A 22,033-nucleotide genomic window follows, 5' to 3' on the forward strand; every position below is an offset into this window, starting at 1 on the left:
TCCAGCTTGTGGATGGAGGCTGAACTACAGCGCAGACACAATAAATGACCACGTTCATCGTTTAATCCACTAAAAGTGGACAGACTCAGCGTGGGAGTCTCACCACGTCAAAGAAATAGAGACATGCAGATTGTATTCATAGACTGTAAAAAACTGATGTAATCTTGTTTGGCTCCAAGTCAGGTCGCCACAAAAACTGCTCCCCCTGGTGGCTGGCTGCAGTATAGGTCAAAAAATATCTATCTATCTCCCCAGTCATTCCAGATGGGCTGTGGTCAAACTTTAAAAAATTAATACACCTTGTAGAAATGTTTCTCACACCCAATTGTTGTGGTGATTTGAAGATATTATTTGGCTGCCTTGTATTCAAGTCCTCTTTATTTCTGAGAACTTTCATTTTCATTAGTTATACGAGGTTAAAAACAAGGTTTTACTTTCTGTTTAACAATGATTAACAGCTGCGGTTCTTGTGTATTTTCTCAAGGATTGTAAAATATGTTGGGAGGTAGAGTCAAGAAGAGATTAGACTCTCGAAAGATTAAAAAATATTATTTTTGTCACCCGGCTCCACCCAGATTCTCCCTGAGTCCCTTTACTGAGCAGACTCTGCACAATGGCTGCCAATGGTGGCGCCTGTGACAAAGATATTTTGGCTTCAAAACCATACAATGGTAAATGCCATACAGTCAATAATTGTGTGACATGATCCACAGACGTCTCAAGTTGAATTAATCAAATCTCATAGCTCGTTAGACAAACAGATGAAGAATTGCTGTAAAAGAGTGAAACTGTACTAGATCTGTCAGTCAACTCACGCAGCTTTGACTCCATCCCTCCACGTAAATAACCCCACATGCAGAAATAAAAGCGGATGAAAGGATATCTTTAGCAACTTTTAGCAGGAGCTCACAGGAGGATGCTGGGAGGTGTTGGACCGTAAAGTGTGAGTGCAATCCTGCATCTTTAACAGAGGCCGCCTCAGTCAGGAAGGTACTCTGTCAGGTGGTTTCCAGAGTGAAGCATGGTCAATATATAAGTTGCGCAGCTTGAGTTTCCTTCCTGAGCAAGCTCACAGATGTTGAGTCTTTTCAATTGTTGTAAAGGGCTCGCGTCTAGAGTCGTGTTTCTCTTTGGTTTGTTGGTCCGAAAGTCCTGCAGCTGGCTGCAGCTTCGTGTTTCCTCAACAAACTTTTAAAGAGTTTCTCCTCCTCTTTGAATACCTGCAGAATATTTTTCAAACTATATCCATTTTCACTCTTCAGCCAGCTTGTTGTTCCTCTCTGTGCGTGACGTGGACTCCTACTGAGTGAGACTGAGTGACTCTGTTCGAATGCTTTGATTGGTTATTACTCTTTAATTAGTCTGATAGATATTAACATATCAACATGTCTCTGGATTGAAGTGAGGCCTGGTTGGGTATCAGAGTCTGGTCTGATTGCCGGCCCTGGTCCCTGCTCCCTCCATGTCTTTATTGTTGCTCCTGGTCTGTGAGCTCAGGCTGGCGCTCTCCTCTCCGTGTTCTGACATGTTGATTCACTCCCTCTTTCTGCTCTAGAGCTGTCAGACCGCTCTCCCATTTTCTGCTTCTCGCTGTGACCTCTGACTCACGCGTCTCCGCTTTCTGCTTGGCTCTTCAACACGTTCAGAGAACTTTGACTCAGACTTTAACATGTGGAGAGTTTCTGCTGACGTGTGTTTTCGTTGCAGGAGACTCAACCCTGACCATCAGAGGATTCCATTGTAGAGGTTTGGAGGGTTTTCAGTGAAAATGGCGTTTTCAGCACGGCGGCCCTCATCTCTCCTCCCGCTCCTCGTGCTGCTCTGCGTTCCTCTGTCGTGTCTCTGTCAGTCATCAAACAGCAGCTCAGCCATGAACAACACCCCATCTGATCCCTCCTCAAATAAAACCTCCCTGACAGGCGCGCCAGGCTGCGGTAAAGGCCTGAATCCAGTCTACAGGTACCTGTGTGACCGGCGGGCAGCGTGGGGGATCGTCCTGGAGACTCTGGCCTCTGCCGGGTTCCTGTTCAGCATGGCGCTCCTCTTCGGTCTGTTCTTCTGGTCTCTGTGGGTCTGCACCACATCCAAGCAGCAGCGCAGCAGCATTGGCAGCACGGTGGCGTCCATGTCTTTGTACCTCCTGGCCACTGCCGGTGTCTTCGCCCTCACCTTCGCCTTCATCATCCGCCTCACCCCTCAGACCTGCCCCACCCGCCTCTTCCTCTTTGGTGTGCTCTTCTCGTTGGCGTTCTCCTGCCTGCTCGCCCGCTGCCTCGCTCTGCTGGGTTTTGCAGCCGCCAGAGGTTGGGGCGAGGTGGGCGTGGCCCTCGGGCTGTTCATGGTTCAGGTCATCATATGCACTGAGTGGCTGATCCTGGTGCTGGTCCGTGACAAGAAGCCGTGTTCCTACAGGCCTGAGGAGTTTGTCATGTTGCAGATCTATGTGATGTGTCTCCTCGCCATCAGTCTGGTCCTCTCGCTGCGCTTCCTGTGCCGCTCCTGCTTCACGTACAGCTATAGCTACGGCGGTGCCGCTCACCACCAGTGGAGGTTGCAGGCAGCGCTCCTCTTCCTCACCTTGTTCCTCTCGGTCTGTATCTGGGTGGTGTGGATCACTATGCTTACCTGGGGGAACCCTGAGGTCAACCGCCGGCCGCAGTGGGACGACCCGGTGCTCTCCATCGCCCTGGTGGCGAACGGCTGGGTGCTGCTAATGGGGCACGGGTTGTCCCAGGTCGCCTTCCTCTGCAGGGGCGAGGCCAGGTCCAAGGACGCTCCTCTGAGCTTCGCTGGATGGACTAGTCCCAGCGCTGAAGTCCCAGAACTGCACAGCCCGAAGGAGGGGAGGGAGAACGGGAGCTTTGAGAACGAGAACGAGAACAGACGAGGTGAGATGGTGCTGATCAGTTTCTCCAGTTTGTGCTATTCTAAGGCTTTATTCTGTCCCTCAGAGGCCCCCGTAGTAAAAAAAAAAATCCCTGTTTTCTCTCCCTGGAATTTTAGTAAACCCTTATTTCAACCTCTGTCTGAAACACTTCTGTTAGCTGCTGTCTCTTTAAGGCTCCCCGCTCCACAAACCCCCTTCACTCTGATTGGCCAGCCCTCTGTAGGCAGACCTTGGTGTTTGAGGCCCAAGATTTAGAGGAGCTAATAAGCTAACTGTACCATGTGTATCCTCTCAGGCCTGAGAGCCGATCAGTCCCTGCGATCGCCCTACGATTCTGGATTCACCATGACAGTGAGTAATCCTCCATCAGGATTAATAATCTGACCTCTCTGTCACAGTGAAGTCCTGCAGTCCAGTTAAAGGGGGCTCTGTTAATCCAGGTTTTAACTAACATGTGGTTTCCTGTTTTTCTTCCAGGACATAGACCCAAACAAAGACTACACCATCCCTCGCCCTAAGACCACCAACTATCAGGAGCCGTACGATGAATACTACGACGAGGATTAGACGTCAGCTTCCTGCTCGGCTCTGCCTCACACACAGAAACTGATTTAGACCAAGACCAGAGCCGAGCCAGACCCAGCCCATGCACTAATTCTGTACAAAAGCTTTTTGGGTGTAATTTTATTGTGCCAATGTAAATATATTCATGTGCTGAAAGAATTTCACTTCACTGTCGGTTTGATGTAAAATCCTCAGAAGAAGAAAAAAGAGCTGCAGTGACTCATCAGCGCCGAGGCTGCATGGCTTCAGATAGTCCGTCTGTCTTCAGGCCAGAAATCCACAAAGCAAAGAGGAAGTGTTTTTCTGCACTCTGTGTGTGTGGGTGCGGGTGTGTGTGTGTGTGTGTGTGTGTGTGTGATGGTGGATAATTGCCCTGAGGTGAAAGAGGAGGCGTGAAACTGCTGCTCTGATGGTGCCAAACTGCTGAGCAGGGCCGAGGCGTCTAAAGGAGGGAGAGGAAGACAGGGACATCAGAGGAGAGCAGACCCGACAGGGGGACGAGTGAGGACCTGTCAGCACTTTGGAGACTCGTGTCGTCTCCCATTAACATCTTCATTTTCCAAAAGTTACAGCACACGAGTTCTCCGAGCTTCTGCACAAAAACAAAACCAGAAAAACAAGAGGATGTTTTTTTAACCGACTAAGAGTCAGGACGCTGTTCGTGTTTGTGATGAGTGATTCAAATAAAGTTTGTTTACTGAGCAACAGACACGATGGCTTAATCTGCACACAGCCTTCAGACCTTATTAACAAATGATCCATCAATAAGAAAACAGAAGATCATCTGTTAGAAAGAAAATGAAATAATTCAAGAATCAATCACATGATCCACCCACGACACAGGATTAGGGTCGGATTAGAGACGACAAAGGTTTGAGATTTTGAGAAAAAAAGTTGCAATATTACAAAAGAACTCCCACCAAAAATGTATCTTTACCAGATTAAAATCATAACAGTATAATAAACTTTACAAAAACACCAAAAATTGTAACATTTCTGCCAGAATTAAGTCAAAATTTTATAAGAATAATTTAATCAATGAACAAGATTCAGGATATAGATGTAAAGAAAATATTTTAAAAAATTGTGATTTTATATAAAAAAAGTCACTAACCAAAATATTTAAGTTACAAAGTAATGGAATGAAGAAAAAAGAGGGAAAAGTCTTTTCATGATGAAAATAAAATCATTGAGAGGAATAACATTTTTTGACCACAAAACTCTGAATTTATTAAGTCTCAGTCTTTGAGAATAAATCAAAAATGTGATCAAAGCAGCTGTAAAGTTATGTGGTCATTCACGGGAATAAAGTTGTGATTTTATAAGAAAAAAAGTCCTAAATCCTTCAGATAACAGCAGTAAATGTCGGAATTCAGATTAAGAAGAAACAAGATTCAAATCCATAAAGAAAATTCAGGCACTGGGTGGAAAAGTCACATAAAATCTACATTTCCAGGTATGAAGTCAAACAATTTTGGGACTCAATTACATATATTTTTAAATAAACAAGTGCTTTGTTTTTATTTTATTTTATTTTAATTTATTTTATTTTATTTTTTTTATATAAAGAACCAGAACTCCCCTCTAATCCCAGAACTAATGTCAGGACTAGCTTTAAAAACTTAAAGTTTATCTTGAATAAAGACTGCTTTGTGAGATTTCAAATAATCAAACGTTCATTTTGATTCTTAAATAACTACTATATATATATTCAGATTTAATCCTTGTGCCACACCTGACTGCAGAAATCTAAACTTTCAAAATCTTGCTCCTGTAAATCAGACTCACTGAGCCAAACACTGCTTCAACCTGAAAGACTGGAGGCTGAGGATGCAGTACCACAGGCTGACCAGCAGGGGGCGGTGTTGAGGTGCAGCAGCTGAGCCTGACCTGATATAACTCCGCAGAAGAATCCTTTTTTGATTTAAAAACAGCTTTCTAACAGGAGCTTTGGATGTTTTTGTGTCATTCAGACAGAAACAGGAGGAATAATGAAACAATGTGAATACTCACAATCTCAGAGTGTGAAGATGTTTGTCCTGAAGAGGCTCTGCTCCTCAAAGGTCGATCCCTCACTCTATCAGATAAGATCACACACACTGGTACACACACACACCCTCTTATCAGACAACCTTCAATCTATTCTTCCAATTAGCTCAAGTTCAATTACTCAGAGAGAGCCAGCCATCAAATTGGCAATTGGCCTCTTGTGCATCAGAGCAATTAACGGGGATATGAGCTTTCCCGCCACATCCAACCCATTTACAGCCGTTTCATTGCAGATGCAATTAAAGATTGTTCCACATTGTTCCCCTCAGCAGCCATGAGGAGAGTTTGAGGTGGCTGGAGATGATTGCAGAGATGTAAGTGTGCCGAGCACTTTTCACCGTGAGCAATAGTTGAATCTATCATTCATCAGACAGCTGAGGAGGAAACTGTTCTGCTCAGTCACAACACCCTCTGCAGCTGCCAAAGAAATGCTGAGGTTACACTGCTTAAACCAGACACAGCTGCTTTCTGCTCATCCATGTGGTTATCTCTCTGTTTAAAGCCTCTGACTGGAAAACGTCAAACCAACCAAACCCAGGGACAAACATGAGGCAGTGAAGACCAGCAGCCAGACTGAGAGTCTGGATCCTGTGAGGCTGAGGTAAGAAGCATCCAGAGACAGTGGAGTAAAAACCAAACAGTTTATTATATACATTCAATAATAATGAAGAATAAACAGAAGGCAGACACAAGGATGGCAAAAAGAAAACATGGTGAAAAAACACGTCACTTACTGAAAGAAACACTTGGATGATGAGCCTTTAAGAGCATGTGACATTAAAAAACACACATGCAGTTCAACTCATTTAGTAAAATCCCTGTACAAAGAAAGAAAAACTCCCACGGGGTCGACTCGAGCTCAGCGCAGGGAGTCGGGGTCAGCAGCCGAGGAGAACTCTCATTTCCAGCAGCAGCAGCACCTTTGAACGCACCGCACAGGAGTCACTGCTCCATAACCAGCGATTCAACACCACGCTTTGATTCCTGGGCGACCTTTAAACGGTTTCTTATGAGGGCATCTTTGTCTGTGTGAGGTTTATCTGGTTAAAATCTGGGCCCTGCTTTGACATTTCTGGTCCAAAAGAACAGAAACAGAAACCAGGCTGAGATAGATGCTGTTTACCTCAGAGGGGACTGTGAAAAATCAAAGAAGTTCAGAGAAAAACTGTACAAATATTGTCTTAGGGTAAAGTTATGTTTAAACCATCACAAACCAAACCACTCTGACTAAAACCTGTAATTCGACCTCTGTGAGGACAGGACAGATGCTGAACGAATCAATTCAAGAGTCATGTCCACGTGGAGCCAATGACTCGGCAGAACAGAGTCTGGTGGTTTTGTTGAAAGAAATTTAACGACTGTTTGTGGATAAAGATGAAAGAGAATCATCCAAATCAGGTCTCTGGGATCTTTTCTGTTATTGAATGAGTCTGTGAGTGTGGAAAAAACATTTTACTGGGTGTATTTTAAGTGAAAGGTTACAGACACAAAAGTCTGAGGATGAAAAGAACTTCTTCACTTTTAAAACCCAAAAACAGTTCAAAAAGGGCCCAGATTTTAAAAATAAAAGACTTCCTCTTTAATTCAAACATATATTTGGTGATAGTTTTCTTTCTTTTTCTTTATTTGAGTTTGTTTTCGTTATAAAAGTGAACTAAATCAAACTTCTGATCTGACCGAAACAAGCACAGAGGCACTGAGCAGAGAAAATAAAGATCACTGAAGCGGACAGAATCGACTCACCTCCCTTCCTTCCCCGCACTCTGTACCGGACTTTAACGCGAGTCCTCGTCACTCCTGTCGCCTCACATCTCACAACATCCCAGATCTTCATCCTCCTGCTTTGTAAACACCCCCTCCTCCTCCTCCTCCTCCTCCAGCACTAGGATTTGAATTCATGCACAAATGAAAAGATTCTCGGACCGACACCTTCCTCTTAGCATGCATAGCAACACTTCTGATAATACTTGTAAGGAATATAAAGACAACAAAAAGAAGAAGAGGTAATGCTCCAGAAATACTCGTTGGACCTACAGTTCCCACAATCATTGGAAAACAACACGACCCTCCTGAAACTCTTCCTCTCCCTCTGTAGAGACAGCAGGGGACGTTGTTATCCTGTCAGCGAATGATTAATGGCTCAGCGTCTCACCTTCCCGACCACAGACTCCCTCCACTCACCGCCCACACCAGTTTTATTGTTCAGGAAGGTGGCGTCAGCTGTGCAGCCAGAACTCGGCGTGGACGCGTCCCCTCCGCTCATTTCTCTGTGATTTGGCCCGACTTACAAACGCGTTCAGCACGTCCCTCATGACTCCATCTGCTCTGATTTCCCTTGTCTGCAGCAAACACCTCTGCATCCCAAATAAACGAGTGCGTGCGCTGAATTCAATCTCACAGGGTTGTTTGGTTCAACGCTTAGGATTCCCAGAATTGCTACAACCTTTTAAAACGAGTCGTTTTGTAGCAGATGCTGCTTTAGTGCCATTTCCCAGAGTGCTGTTCAAACACTGTACTGACTGATACAGCTGCAACCCGCCGCCATCAAAAACACATCAAAGCAAAGGCAGAAAAACAACAATAACACCAAAATAAGAAATACATCAGGACCAAACATGTGCTTCTTCAGGAAATCTTTGGAACCAAAACAAGGCAAACGATAGCAAATAACAAGAGAGTGAGATTATATGAGAGCGATAAATACAGGACAGAGATGCGGTCCAGAAATGGTCCGTTTGTGACGCCTTCACACAGAAAACGGTTCGATCCCAGAGCGCACATGATGAAGGCTTTGAATGACTACTGACCACAGACTGGAGGAAACATGGACGACGTGACTGCTCTGAGGAAGTGAAGCCAAAATATGTGGAGCTCCCTCTGCTGACCAGCTGCAGTACGACTTATAAACCCCGTCTCCTTCATCAAATAGATGTTTCTGACATTATTTGTTCTTATCAGGCTGATTAAAGTCACAGTGATCGTTTTTATTTTAACTTTGAATTCTTTATTAAGGGGGGAGTGACATCATGATTGACAGCTGTGTCGACCAATGAGGCTCCTGCAACACAAGAGTCACTGAACTCTCCAGCTTCCTGTCGTTGGGGGTATTTCAGCTTCACTTGAAGAGAAGACGTGTTGTCCATGTTTACACACAGTCAGTTCTACGGACAGAATCCCTGCCACCTTAAAAATGATGAATATAAATAGAAAAAAGATCAACTGTCATCACTTCACAGACTCCCAGGACATGATTGCAGTCTCTTTGTTTCATTGTTCGTCTACCCCGATGGGATGGACTGCTCACAGCGCCTCAAACATCCCCCGTTCGGCCGGCTGGCGAGGTGATTAGTTCCCCATGTGGGTCTTCCTGCTCCAGATCTGCATGGCTAAACCTGGCTGTGTTTGTGTTCCACGCTCCTTTGTCCTCCTCCTGTTGGAATGTGAGACGCTTTAGGGGAGAGATGAGCCTGGTCCTTTTTAGGGAAGAGAGCTGAAGACTACGAGCAGATCCAGGACGAAAGGGAGCACTCACTTCTCAAAATGGACTCAGGTGAAGAGTGGGATCAGAAAATCTGGTCTTAGTATTGGAGTTAGAGTCATAACTAGAAATGTGTGGACCAAAGTGACGCTCCGTCACTGAAAGAAATGGACACTTCAAACTTGAAATGTCTTCTTGATGGCAGCAAAGTAACGAAAGAAAAACTGAGGTAATGCAGAAAAAGTCTCTTTTTTTTCCTTGTCTCCTTTTTTTGTTCTTTTTTTTTTGATTTGACACTGAGGGGAAGTTTAAAAATGACAAAACGAGACTCATGCTGAGTGTTTAGAGTCAGTGGTTTCTGTCAGGTTCCCTCCAGCTGAATGTCCAACTCTTAAAAAACAACGCAAGTAATTCCCACGCCTTCGTCCGCTCTGAGGAGTCCCATTTATTTGTGCATTTTTTTTACCACGTTGCCAAACCAGAGGGACGCTGTAGCTTTAAATCGATGTAGTGTCTAAAAGTAAAGTACCTTTGAAGTGATGCAGGCTGAGGGTAAAGGGTCAAGCTGTGCTGTGTGCGGCTGTACGGTGTGTGTGTGTTTGACAGGAACAGAAAAAGTTGTGTACACAGGAACAAGCAGCCTCTCTCCTTCAGGTCCCATAGTGTTTCTAAAAAAACGTCCCTAAATTGTGCCCCAAGAGTCCAACGTTTGAGGCTCCAGCTTCCAGACGCTTGTGGCAGTTTGGTTTCCACGTCGGCGACACAGAAGAGCACAGAAACAGATGATGTGGCAAATGACTTCTCTCCAAACAAAAAGAGAGAAAATAGAAAAAAAAAACATGTTGTTGCTTCAGTCCGTCTGCAGGACGATGGAGGGGAGCTGCTGCCAAACAAAGAGCTTAAAAAAAGGAGGTTTGGAGCGATGTGGATTCCTTGGTGGTTCGTGGTTTTAGTACGGAGCAAACCGGCTGTAACCCGCCCGGTATAAACTGGCCTGAAGGAGAGAGGAAAGAACAGGAGTCAGGGAGAAAAACAGAAACATCCCCTTTGTGTGTGCATCATAAATACTAGATCCTGACTGGTCCAAACTCATGACACACTGATTAATACTACACAACACAAGCACCACCTGATCACACTCATTAAATCAATCCACAGAAAGTAGTCCATCTAATTCCTCCTCTGCCTGTTGACACTGTGGTGAAAACGTTTCATAAACCCTGTCTTAACCCCGCCTCTCTTCAGGATTCGACCAACACCATTTTGTGTTTTGTAAAATTTAACTCTTGACTAATGGAGGCTGAAAATGGTCTGGAGATATTTAGTTATTGTGACCTTTAATGAGCTGGAAATGTCCTGTGTCTGAGTTCTTTCTTTTTTAGTCGTACATAGGGATGGGTACTGGATCAGGTACTTTTATTGGTACCAACTGAATTCTGTCAAAAGTATCGGGTACCGATTCACCAAAAAAGGAAAGGGACTATGTTTAGGTGCCTAAACACATCCTTGTGAGTGTGGGGGAGTGGAAGAGTGGGTGATTGTCCATGCTGGACACGAACACAACATTGCAAGGTTATATGTAGACCTTTGACCCATCATTGTGAACTATACTCTCGAGTGGGATGGCCTTCTTTGTCCACCAGGAGGCTGGGACATTGGTACACTTTCATTTATAAGGCCATCCTTGGACTACTGCCTTCCTACATTTGCAACCTGGTCACTCGGAGATGTGTTGATTCCTATGGTTTGCGCTCAAACGATCACTTGTTGATTTCAGTTCCATTTGCCTGAAAAAAACGGGTTAAAAGGACATTTGTATACTCTGCTCCTTCTGCATGGAACATGTCCCAAAAAGACTGGAAATTGACTGATCTTGTTTCTATAAATGCATTTAAATCCAGACTGAGAGCACTGGAGACAGCCTCCTCAAATTGTACCTGTTTTTCATAATATTAATTTTGATGGTAAATCGCCATAATTTCACTGTGTAACTTTGCTGCCTCTTGGCCAGGACTCCCTTGAAAAAGAGGTTCTTAATCTCAATGGGATCTTCCTGGTTAAATAAAGGTTAAATAAAAATAAAATAAAATAAATATATTGAAGAAAAATATGTGAAACTGAAAAAAAAGAGATTTTTATTTTTAAACAATTATTTTTTTTTTTTTACCACATAAACACAAAAGAGTACCGAAAATTGGTACTGTTGAGCCCTGATACCGATAGCCAGGTACTGGGCATCAGTACCGTATCGTTTCAAATGTGAAAGGTACCCATCCCTAGTCGTACATATACTTGAATTTTTAACACCTGGTAAATGATTGTTTTATAGAGGTAAAACACAAAAACAAAACTGTTTTTTAGGAGTAATGAGAAAAAATACTGTGATTGATGTAAAGCACAGCCTCACAGATCTCTGACAGTGTTGGAGTTTTTTGGATTGGGAAAAATTTGCTCCGTTACTGTATTCAGAGCACTTTTGAGACATTCCCGTTGTTTTGCTTTGCACCTCATGCTTATTATTACCGTAATTAACCGTATTTCACTTGGAAGCTCAGATTCTCGTGTTTCCAAGTGGTTTGGGTTTTTCTGATTAAGGTTAAGTTACGGTAATGACACTCTGACCAAGGTAAGTACAGTGGTGGCGCCATCGCAGTGAGTAAAGGGTTAAATCTGTTTTCTCACCATGGCTCCGACTCCGTAAGCAGCAGCAGCTGGAGTTAAAGCGTGGTAAGGGTCTGTAGTGTACACACGGCCATAACTGGAACACAAACAACAAATCATTTAGAAAAACAACACAAACAGGCAATAAAAAACTTTATCTTGAAGTTTTTTGATCAGTTATTGTTCTTAAACTTGATAAATCAACGTGTCATTGTGTTTCCTTACTAACATCAGGAACAGATACTGACTCACAGACAGTAGGTAAAACAGGTGAACCTTGCTCTGCAGATTAACTACAGATATCAGAGAGGATACTCAGATTAAAATCTGCTTCTTTACGTTTTATCATCTTTATCTCCTCCATCAGAGCCGCTTCAATGAACATGAAGCATCCTCTGAGTGCTCATACTGAACTCTCCCTCCTCTGTGGAGTCTCTGTCTCCGCTCTGCAGCTGTACAGCCCACTGTGTGTGAGTGTGTGTGTGAGTGTGTGTATATGTTTGTCCTGGTGTGACCTCACCTGTCGCTGTAGGCAGCAGCAGCGGCGGTCGCTCCGGTTACAGCAGCCGGCTGAGCGTAGCGATAGGCAGCAGCAGCGGCGGCGGCAGCAGCGGGGTAGCCTCCCTGTAGACACACACACATACACACGGAAACACACACATCAGAGCTTACTCACATGACCCTGAGGACACCTGAGCTGAGGTGTGTGTTCAAAGGGAGGAGGGGCTTTTACAGAAACGGAATAAACTGACATCTCACTGTGAGGAGGATGATAAGGGAGCCTGTAGATACTTAACATGCTCTGCACATTTGTAGATTTAACCCACAGATATTAGACTTTATTTACTCTTTACATTTTGTTAAATAATATACACTCACCACCCACTTTATTAGGCACACCTGTCCAACTGCTCGTTAACACAAATTTCTAACCAGCCAATCACATGGCAGCAACTCAGTGCATTTAGGCATGTAGACATGGTCAAGACGATCTGCTGCAGCTCAAACCGAGCATAAGAATGGAGAAGAAAAGTGATTTAAGAGACTTTGAACGTGGCATGGTTGTTGGTGCCAGAGTATTGCCAGTGGGCTGGTATGAGTATTTCAGAAGCTGCTGATCTACTGGGATTTTAACCCACAACCATCTCTAGGGTTTACAGAGAATGGTCCCAAAAAGAGAAAATATCCAGTGAGCAGCAGTTCTGTGGGACAAAATGCTTTGTTGATGCCAGAGGTCAGAGGAAAATGGACAGACTGGTTGGAGCTAATAGAAAGGCAACAGTCACTCAAATAACCACTGGTTACAACCGAGGTCTGCAGAAGAGCATCTCTGAACACACAACACGTCCAACCTTGAGGCAGATGGGCTACAGCAGCAGAAGACCACACCGGGTGACCCTCCTGTCAGCTAAGAACAGGAAACTGAGGCTACAATTCACACAGCAACACCAAAACTGGACAATAGAAGATTGGAAAAACGTTGCCTGGTCTGATGAGTCTGGATTTCTGCTCCACATTCAGATGGTAGGGTCAGAATTTGGCGTCAACAACATGAAAGCATGGATCCATCCTGCCTTGTATCAATGGTTCAGGCTGCTGATGGTGGTGTAATGGTGTGGGGGATATTTTCTTGGCTCACTTTGGGCCCCTTAGTACCAACTGAGCATGGTTTAAAGTCCACAGCCTACCTGAGTATTGTTGCTGACCATGTCCATCCCTTTATGAGCACAGTGTACCCATCTTCTGATGGCTACTTCCAGCAGGATAACGCTCCATGTCATAAAGCTGGAATCATCTCAGACTGCTTTCTTCAACATGACAAAGAGTTCCCTGTACTCAAATGTCCTCCACAGTCCCCAGATCTCAATCCAATAGAGCACCTTTGGGATGTGGTGGAACGGGAGATTCTCATCATGGATGTTCAGTCGACAAATCTGCAGCAATTGTGTGATGCTATCATGTCAATATGAACCAAACTCTCTGAGGAATGTTTCCAGTACCTTGTTAAATCTTCACCACGAAGGATTAAGGCAGTTCTGGAGGCAAAAGTCTAACCCGGTACTAGCAAGGTGTACCTAATAAAGTGTTTGAGTGAGTTTACTATATAATTTTTAAGGCTATAGAAGAAACTCCAACAAAAATAAGACTCATTTATCCCTAAGTGTATTTTTGTTAAAAACAAAGGGTTTTATTCTAGGATTACTTTCTTTCATGCAGAGAAAAATAATGGTTGTTCTTGGCACTTTCTCAGATGTTTTCAGACAGAAAAGTGAGTGTCAGTATATTGCATTTCTGTACAGAAGAGAAAGAGGTGATGGGGTTGGATTGGGGACAAAATGTTTGATCAGTGAGACAGAAACAGAGAGGAACTGGACTGTGGAGGTGGAGTTAGAGCATTTGATTATTACTACAGGACAGAGAGGGAGGGGGACATAATATTCACACACAGGGGAAACACCAACAGTTTAACACAAGTTCCAGCAGAGACACGTTCATGAAAAACCTTCATTTGTTACATTTTTGGATTGAGGAGATGGAAATAAAGAGAGGAAGAAGACACAAACACACCCACAGAAGCTGCACAGTCGGATAATCCTCTCCTCACACTGACACTGCATGCACACAACTCAAATTACACCTCCAGGAATACACACAGAATTAAAAACACACCACCACAGCATCGGGATCCAAACAGAGCAGAGCACCACAGAAACACCTGAGCATCCTCAGAAAACACGGGTTATATGTTGTTAGAGGGAGAGCAAGACCTTCTGGGTAAGCAGGTAATACAGTGTGTTTGCATGCAGCAGCTGATCAGCACATGCTTCAGTTATCATCCTGAGAGGGGGCGGAGCTAACTCAGAGCGTTTGACAGATCTTCTGCAGAAAGGTGGCGTCATATTCTAAAGAGAAGCTGCAGGGAGGAGTCAGATCTGTGTTTTAAAGTAGAAGAAGTGTCAATAAATAAAGATTAAAGTTTAACCTCTTCCAAACTGAGTCTAGCAGGTTCGTTTGCACCTGGTGTTAACACACACACTGTTTTTTCAGACTGGAGTCTCTGTTTTCTCTGTGCATTATGTGCAGACTAAGTGTGCTGAGGAGTTTCAGTCTGTGTGTACAATCCTCTCATGTTAAAAAATAAACACTGTGTCCTAAACTCCTCTGAATCATTTCTCCTCATGTGCACACCACATGTTTACATCTGCACAGGCTAGAAGAGAAATAAACACCGCATGGAAAATCCGAGTCAGACCACCCAGACATGAGGTCCAAATCAACTGAGGGCATCTTAAAACACTGTCAGACCACATGGTCTTTCTGTCTGATACAGTGGTCTCTGAGCCAGATCAGACAATCACAGATCAATTTATGAAAGACAACACGGTGATATCTGAGCAATCATCACACCCAGTGTGACAACGCTGGGAGGAAGAGGGATCAGGAACACGATACTCTGTTCAATCTGACAACCTGATGAAAATACAACTATGGATGCCTCCTTGGGTTGCAAGAAGAGGAATTTCAATGCTTCAAAGAGTACTTTTAAGCTGGTACCAGTAGTGAAAGCTGTCGGGAGGTCATGAGGTGCCCCCAGTGTTTCTCAATAGATTTTCAGGGCAGATGGCTCCCTGAACTCTATGCCTGATGGATTGAGCTATAATCCTGAGGGGCAGGAGAAAAAAACTAAAAAGTTCATATGACAGGATTTTTTTTGTTTGACAATATCAGAATCGGGATTCTTTGTCAAAAAATCGATATTTTTTCAAATACAAATTCTTCATTTCAGTCTTTGTTTATGAACTGGATAGGAAAATCCACTTTTCTCCAGCAGAGGGTGAAATGTTTCTCCCTGACTCATGTGATATGCATATTATGGGAAAATATGGCTCCTGATAAAGTCTGCAGACATTGTGAACATCATTTAACTTTTTCACGTGGTCTGATGTTAAAAATTGTAAATATTTAAGAAATTCAATTTACATCAAATTGGCACCCCAATAATCGCAACAGATAGCATATCGTCCCTGCCCTAATAACCGTATTTTTTGGTGCAATCTGAGCTCAGCTTTCAGTGCATGCAAGCCCAGTATCCAACAAGCTGTTCAATTCGGTTCGTCGTCATGGTATGGCACACATTTTTTGGCGTTTCCTTCGACTAAAACTAGGACAAGTTCCAAAATTACCGACCTGTACCGTCCTGCTTTTTGGCACCCTTCTGTTGAGGTGCCACACATAATGATCCGACCCCAGAAGGTGGAGCTAGAAACACCGCAGTCCGCTGACTGATCGAAGCAATCGTCACTTCCTGTGCGACAGTGTTCATAAAGAACAACACATAACGCTGCCATGTTTAAATCTACAGTTGACTTCATGAAGATAATTTTCTTTTTGTTTGAAGCTGAATCGTCAAGAAGTGCACGGTTGGCTGTATAAACGCAAACAGGATCAGGCTCTCCCTTTTTAGCCTGTACAAAACGGTTTTGATCCGTACCAGACCACTTAGTGAAAACAAGGCTTCTACATCTCTATTCTGGTCTCCTCTTGTGATCAGATCTCTCAGGATGCACGCTAACACCAGGAGTAAACAGCCAGAGGTAAATACACTCTCCACATTTAGTAGTTTAGTAAACAAACAAACAAACAGCCCGTTGCCACATTTGGAAAAAAAGTTGCACAAATCAGAGTTAGTAGGAAACAAAAACTCAAAGCAGTGGTAGTTTTTTTATTCTCTAACAGAAAAATGTTCCAGAGATCAGATCAGAAGGTCAGAGGAGGTGTTACAGTCAAACAAAGCACACTGTGGATTTGGTGTTGAGTTGACCCTACCTGAGGCAATCTGGGACTAAGGACTGAGTCCTGAAACACTAGTCTATAGAGAGAACAGAAACAACCGTCGTCAACCTGGATACACACACACACACACACACACATACACAAACACACACACTCACAAACGCACACACACACTCTTCACCCGGCGATCACAAACTCCAACAGTGAAGCATGCGGCTGCATCCGCCCACAGAGCAGCCTTTAGGGACAGGGGTTTGAATCAATGACACCTCTTATACCCAGTTTTCTAGTGTTTTTGGTGGTTTGCTGTGTTTCTTGTCGCAGGCAGCTCTGTGCAGCGCATGACCAGACGCACATGCAGAATCAACCCCGAGAGGAGGAAATAAAGGAGCAGGAGACAGGGCGTGAGGGAGGAGAGGGCGTGTCTGTGGGAGGTGAGTTTACTTACATACAAGTCTGCAGCTCCGTAAAACCCATCCTGATACACCACACTGAGAGGAGGAGGAGGAGGAGGAGGAGGAGGGAGGAAGGGAGGGGTGCAAACGCAGTGGTGCACAGACCCAAAACCAGTGAAACAACACAGCAAAACAAAAAAACAGAGAGGGAGAGAGAGAGAGAGAGAAAGTAGTTATTTCACACCCATGCAACATGCAGAGGAAATACATCTCCCACTGTAGCTCCACAGCTGAACCCTCACGTTAAACACAGACGCGGGCCCACAGGGAGAGTCATTCAGCTACAATGAGACTTTAAAGTATTATCGTTACCCAGAGAGCTCAGAAAAGTTCCTTTACATGATCTTTCTCTTTTCAGTGGAGCACATGTTGAGAGGGTATTTCCTGCAGCCCCCCCACCCCCACAAATTTCATCTGCTGCCCTTTATTCTGATGTCATCACAGCTGCAGGGGCCTCTAACCAATCAAATCTGCTCTGATGGCAGCAGTCACAACCCTGTTAGCCAATCAGCACAGCACAGCAACCACATGCACAGTACGAACACACACAGATAAAAACATGACAGTGAAGGTGGATTATTTTGAGACTCTGTGTGTGTGTGTGTGTGTCTGTTTATTCAAATGAGCCGACGAATGGTGCAATCCCATTAGAGCGTCACACTCGGCTGAAAAGCTTGTGAGCTGACTGTCAATGTGCCGGTCGGCCTGCTGAGGGGACTGAAGTGTGACTGATGTTTGAGTATGTGTGTGTGTGAGTGCAGCAGTATTTAACTGAGACCTGCTCAAACACTGCGCAGGGAATGACTCTGAAATGGTTTCCTCTATAGATCCACCTAAACGACTCGTCTTGACTTCCTGTTGGTCTGAAATGTGTTTGATAAACTCTCACAGTCGCCTGCAGCGCTACCTGTGATCACCTGCTCTGTAATAAAGCTCAATCACTCTCTTACCCAGGGTACGCAGGGATGGCCGGCTGAGGCACGGCAGCCCTCACAGCGCTGTACACGGGTCGACCTCGACCCCTGAGGTGGGCGCCACGGAAAGCTGCAGCTGCTGTGGTGGCTGCTGCAGCTGCAGAAGGATACGGAAACCCTGGAACTGAAGGAGGAAGGAAGGAGGTGGAGAAAAGGAGGGAGCGTTGAGAGAGAGCAGCAGATAGAGGCAGGAAAGGGCCAACGTGAATGGAAATGATGATGGAGGAGAGAGCAGGAGGAATTCAAATGCTGCCTTCAGGGCTCCATATCAATGAAAGTGTCAGCGCGCAGAAACGCTGGGCCAGCAGAGCATTAATATAAATTACGGATGGACTGTGACTCTCATGTAGAGCAGGTCTCTGAAGGAGACAGAGACCAGACTCACCTGCGTACAGCTCAGGTCCATAGACAGCCCCCACCATAGGACTCAGTTTCCAGCCCGCTGAGAATCACACAGAGGAGGGAGGGTCAGTTAACACACCGATCTATACTCTATCAGACCATCATTTATTCAAACAGCACTGGATTCAGGTCAAATATCAGAAAAACATGACTCATAACAACTCTGAGGTGTTAGCAGAGTGTGTGCGGTTTATTCACTTCAGCGACACGAGATAATATGAAGTCAGAGGGTGAAAAGATCTATAACTATTCAAGTAAAGGTATCAGATTATCCTTTTATTCAAATAAACATTTATTAAATTCTTTGCCTAGCTTCTCAAAGCATCTTCCAGCCTCAGGCACATGTTTAAACCATTTTAAGCCAGCTTGTTTCACTGAATCATCAATACTCCCACATTTTTGTGAGTTTTTATTTTTGCAATAATTACCACTGCCAAGGAGGTTATGTTTTGGGAGAGTTTGTTTGTCTTTGAACAACATAACTCAAAAAGTAACAAACGGATCTTGATGAAATTTTCAGGAAATGTTCAAAATGGGATAAGGAAGAAGTGACTGAATTTTGGAGGTGATCTGGATCACTGTCTGGATCCAGGACTTTTTTAAAGGATATTTTATCACTGTGAGATAGGGCTGTTTTCACCATATGTGTATATAACTGCAGGATAAATGGTCGGATTGCTTTGCAAAACAACACAAGACAAGGTCACCACCATTTCTGACAGATGTAAAAGTATGATCCAGATCCTGGCAATATTCTGGATATTAAGATCTGGAATATGAAATATGTTCTGGATCATCATAATTTCCAACACTGTCAGGTAACAAATTATCGTACAAACCTGCAACTAACACCAAATTGTAGCAGACAGTCTGCTGAAAGGGAGTATAACATTAAAGTAGGACTAAAGTGTTGGTGACGATCACAATGTGCTTAGAGGAGGTCTGCACTCTCTGAGTGCTTTTCTAGTTTCTGTATGATTTTTTCCCTAAGGTCGATCAGGGGTGCTGATTTGTGTTGAAAGTCGACTCAGAGTAGCTGGTGAGCTCATATCAGGAAGATAAACTACAATCTTTAACTGAAATGTGCAGTTAGCTTTGCAGAATGTTGCTTCCTGGTCTGAGCATTTTACAAGATGCACCCTCGGAGGCAAGTGAAGTGAAGTCAATGCAGAAGTGCAAAAAGAAGCTGAGTTCATCAAGGGGCCGTTTCATTCACATGCAGGTTAAAATGTTCATGTTTACCGCCCCTTTTCTCTGATTCTGATTGTTGGATTGTGTTTTATGATTATTATTTTTTTGATGTTTCAGGTTAATGCTGTTATAACTGGAGTTCATCCTCCTGCCGCAAAACAAATCTACCTTTGAGTAGCAGTTAAGTTTCCCGAAATACAGATAAAGGATGACGCATAGGTTTGCAGAATAAGGGGTGTGGCCTGTGTGACTAACAGGTGGGATCAAAGCCTCAGCTCTAAGGATCGTTAGCATTAGCATTTCTAATATAGACACCACCATCATCACCAAGACCACAGCCATGTCATCCTGCTGGTTTTCCCGAGCTGTTTGAATCATCATGATTGTTCACTGTGTGAGTGTGTGTGTGAGTGTGTGTGTGTGATTGGTATGTTTACCATAGGGCAGTGTGCTGAGAGCCTCTCCGTTGGGGTAGGGGCTGACCATTTTCTTGTTAGTCATCACCCTGGCGGTGGCATTATTCACCTGAGGACATAGGAGCAGACAGTCAGAGACGGACGCACAGCGACTCAGGAGAAGAAACACAAAAATACACATGAGATGGCTGAATTATAGATTTAATATAACATTAAAGAGTCTATTTCATGTGATTATATTACACTAGCCTCCACTTTTTAGATATTTAGGTTCATATCTTACTGGTACTAGCACTAAAAGCTGCTTCATACCTTGTTAACTTTGTCTTTTCTTATCCTCATTTAGACTTTTTTTTTCTAACTTTGATTTCAGAAATACCTTAATGGAGTAACTATTATTTCTATTTAGGGAGGTGGATATTTTCCTTCTTGCTGTCTCATCACCTTCTTTGGGGAATAAAAGTGATCCTAAAACTCAACTGGTTTAACACTTTAACCCTCTCATTGCTGTACATTTTCTTTGGTAACGTGTGTGTTCATATGTGTGTGAGCGGTTAGGGGGATTTTCAGTCATCATGCAATTAAAAGCTTGTATCCCAGCAGACGTTTGGTGACTCATGGTAGATCTGCCCTGAGTAGTTTTGTTTCCTCTGTAGTGACACTGATGCACTAACTGTGCCTTGATTTATGCTTTGGTCTGCATGCACAGCCGAGGTGGGATTATTGTGGACTCCTTTAGTGGTATGTGCGTGCTGCATGCGTGCAGGCTGATATCTGAGTCCTATGATGGCTAATCATCTTCTCTGGGAGCTTCAAAGGCTCTCTCTCTGCTCCCTCCATCTCTCCTCATCTTCCTTTGATGGGCTTTAAGAGACTGAGATTGTGTCTGGGTAATAACCCCGGCCTGTCCAAGCGTGCTGTCAGAGCTCCACATCTGACTGTGTGCTGAGCCACACATTAATGACCTTTGGGCTGGATGGGGGAGAGTGTGTGTGTGTGTGAGTATGTGTGTGTGAGGGACACACAGGAATGAGAGCGTGCTCAGACACACTCCCTCCCATTCAGAGAACCATTAAGTGCTGGACTCTCTCTGTGAGTGAGTCACGTTCTTTATCAGCCCAGCCTCATTCAGATGGAAATCAGCTTTACCTCATTTTTCTCTCGTTTCAAGCCACGAGGTCAGTGGCTAATGATTCAATTAGCATAGCACGGCTAGCTCTGTGATAAAGCTGACCACAAGTGTTTGAGTGGGGTCTTTAGAAATGTAAATCTAGTCAATTAATCAAGTTATGGGCCACTTTTTTGTATGGAGGTCATTTATAATCTAACTGTTTTACATTTTCTGACAGCTACACACAGGCATGTGAGGATTACAGGTACTGTGCATTAAGTTTGTGGCTGTTTTTGATGCTGGAACTAGCTTTGCTAATGTTAGCCACTTGGCAAATGCAGACAACGTCATTTCCCCACAGATTATTTGATCCTAAATGTGTCCGTGTTTAGTTAAATGTTACTTATTTTGAGAGTTTTTGGTGCCGTATGGTACGAGGTATATGGTGTCTAATTGTATTGCATGGTTTTGTTTTGAATCATATAATGGGTCTTTGTGTTCAGGTTTATACACGTTTTTAATGATGTATAAAAGTTTGAATTTGGTTAACAGTTACAAAGAACTCATGCAAATTAACAGGTTAAAGAAGGTAAATATTAAAGTGTTAATAATTAACAAAATTCAGCCTTTTTAATCCCCGTCCTGCCCTCCCTGAAGCCAGAATAAGACCTCCTCATAAAATGAAGTCACATTTCCATATGAAACCAAACTGGTGAGGTTTACATACCTAAAAAATAAAAGAAAATAAAACACAAGGGAGAGAAAGAGGGGGTGCAAAAACATCTCTTTGACAAAATCAATAATCATGTAACACAGAAATTACACGCAGCCAAATATGGGCGCATCACATGACCAAGAGTGAGTAACAAATCAAAAAAGGGTATAAAGAAAAAAACCAGCCAATCAGCAAGCATCGGATGCAGCATAGAGACCAATCAAAACAATCGCAGCACTCCCACATCGAACACGTACGAGACTAAGATGGGACGGATCAGGAGGGATGCAGGTGAGGAGGAGAGAGACAGAGCCAGTCCATTTACAAAAAGAAAAA

The 22,033-nt window shown here is 43.8% G+C and overlaps 2 protein-coding genes across 4 annotated transcripts in view; one reads left to right on the plus strand and one right to left on the minus strand.

The window, feature by feature from the left end:
• Positions 1-1,768: 1,768 nt before the first annotated feature.
• Positions 1,769-3,454, plus strand: LOC141809358 (retinoic acid-induced protein 3). The gene is made up of 3 exons (XM_074696345.1): positions 1,769-2,888; positions 3,183-3,238; positions 3,365-3,454. The coding sequence occupies exons 1-3, from the start codon at positions 1,769-1,771 to the stop codon at positions 3,452-3,454; spliced, it is 1,266 nt and encodes a 421-aa protein (XP_074552446.1).
• A 2,673-nt stretch (positions 3,455-6,127) lies between these two features.
• The window catches only part of LOC141810032 (RNA binding protein fox-1 homolog 2-like), a 59,618-nt gene continuing 43,712 nt past the window's right edge, over positions 6,128-22,033 (minus strand). For 2 of the 3 annotated variants that reach the window (XM_074697328.1, XM_074697329.1), the window contains 7 exons: positions 19,893-19,980; positions 18,248-18,304; positions 17,839-17,986; positions 16,882-16,924; positions 12,160-12,263; positions 11,661-11,736; positions 6,128-9,972 (listed from right to left, as the gene is read on the minus strand). In XM_074697328.1, the coding sequence (XP_074553429.1) occupies positions 9,928-9,972; positions 11,661-11,736; positions 12,160-12,263; positions 16,882-16,924; positions 17,839-17,986; positions 18,248-18,304; positions 19,893-19,980 (561 nt within the window). In that variant the 3' untranslated portion in view covers positions 6,128-9,927. The remainder of the gene's footprint in view (positions 9,973-11,660; positions 11,737-12,159; positions 12,264-16,881; positions 16,925-17,838; positions 17,987-18,247; positions 18,305-19,892; positions 19,981-22,033) is intronic. The other variant, XR_012600039.1, reaches the window with a different exon arrangement.

Source organism: Halichoeres trimaculatus, unplaced genomic scaffold, assembly GCF_033239565.1.
Source record: "Halichoeres trimaculatus isolate MK-OKI-2021-1 unplaced genomic scaffold, fHalTri1.1 fHalTri1_scaffold_20, whole genome shotgun sequence".
Classification (NCBI taxonomy): Eukaryota; Metazoa; Chordata; class Actinopteri; order Labriformes; family Labridae; genus Halichoeres; species Halichoeres trimaculatus.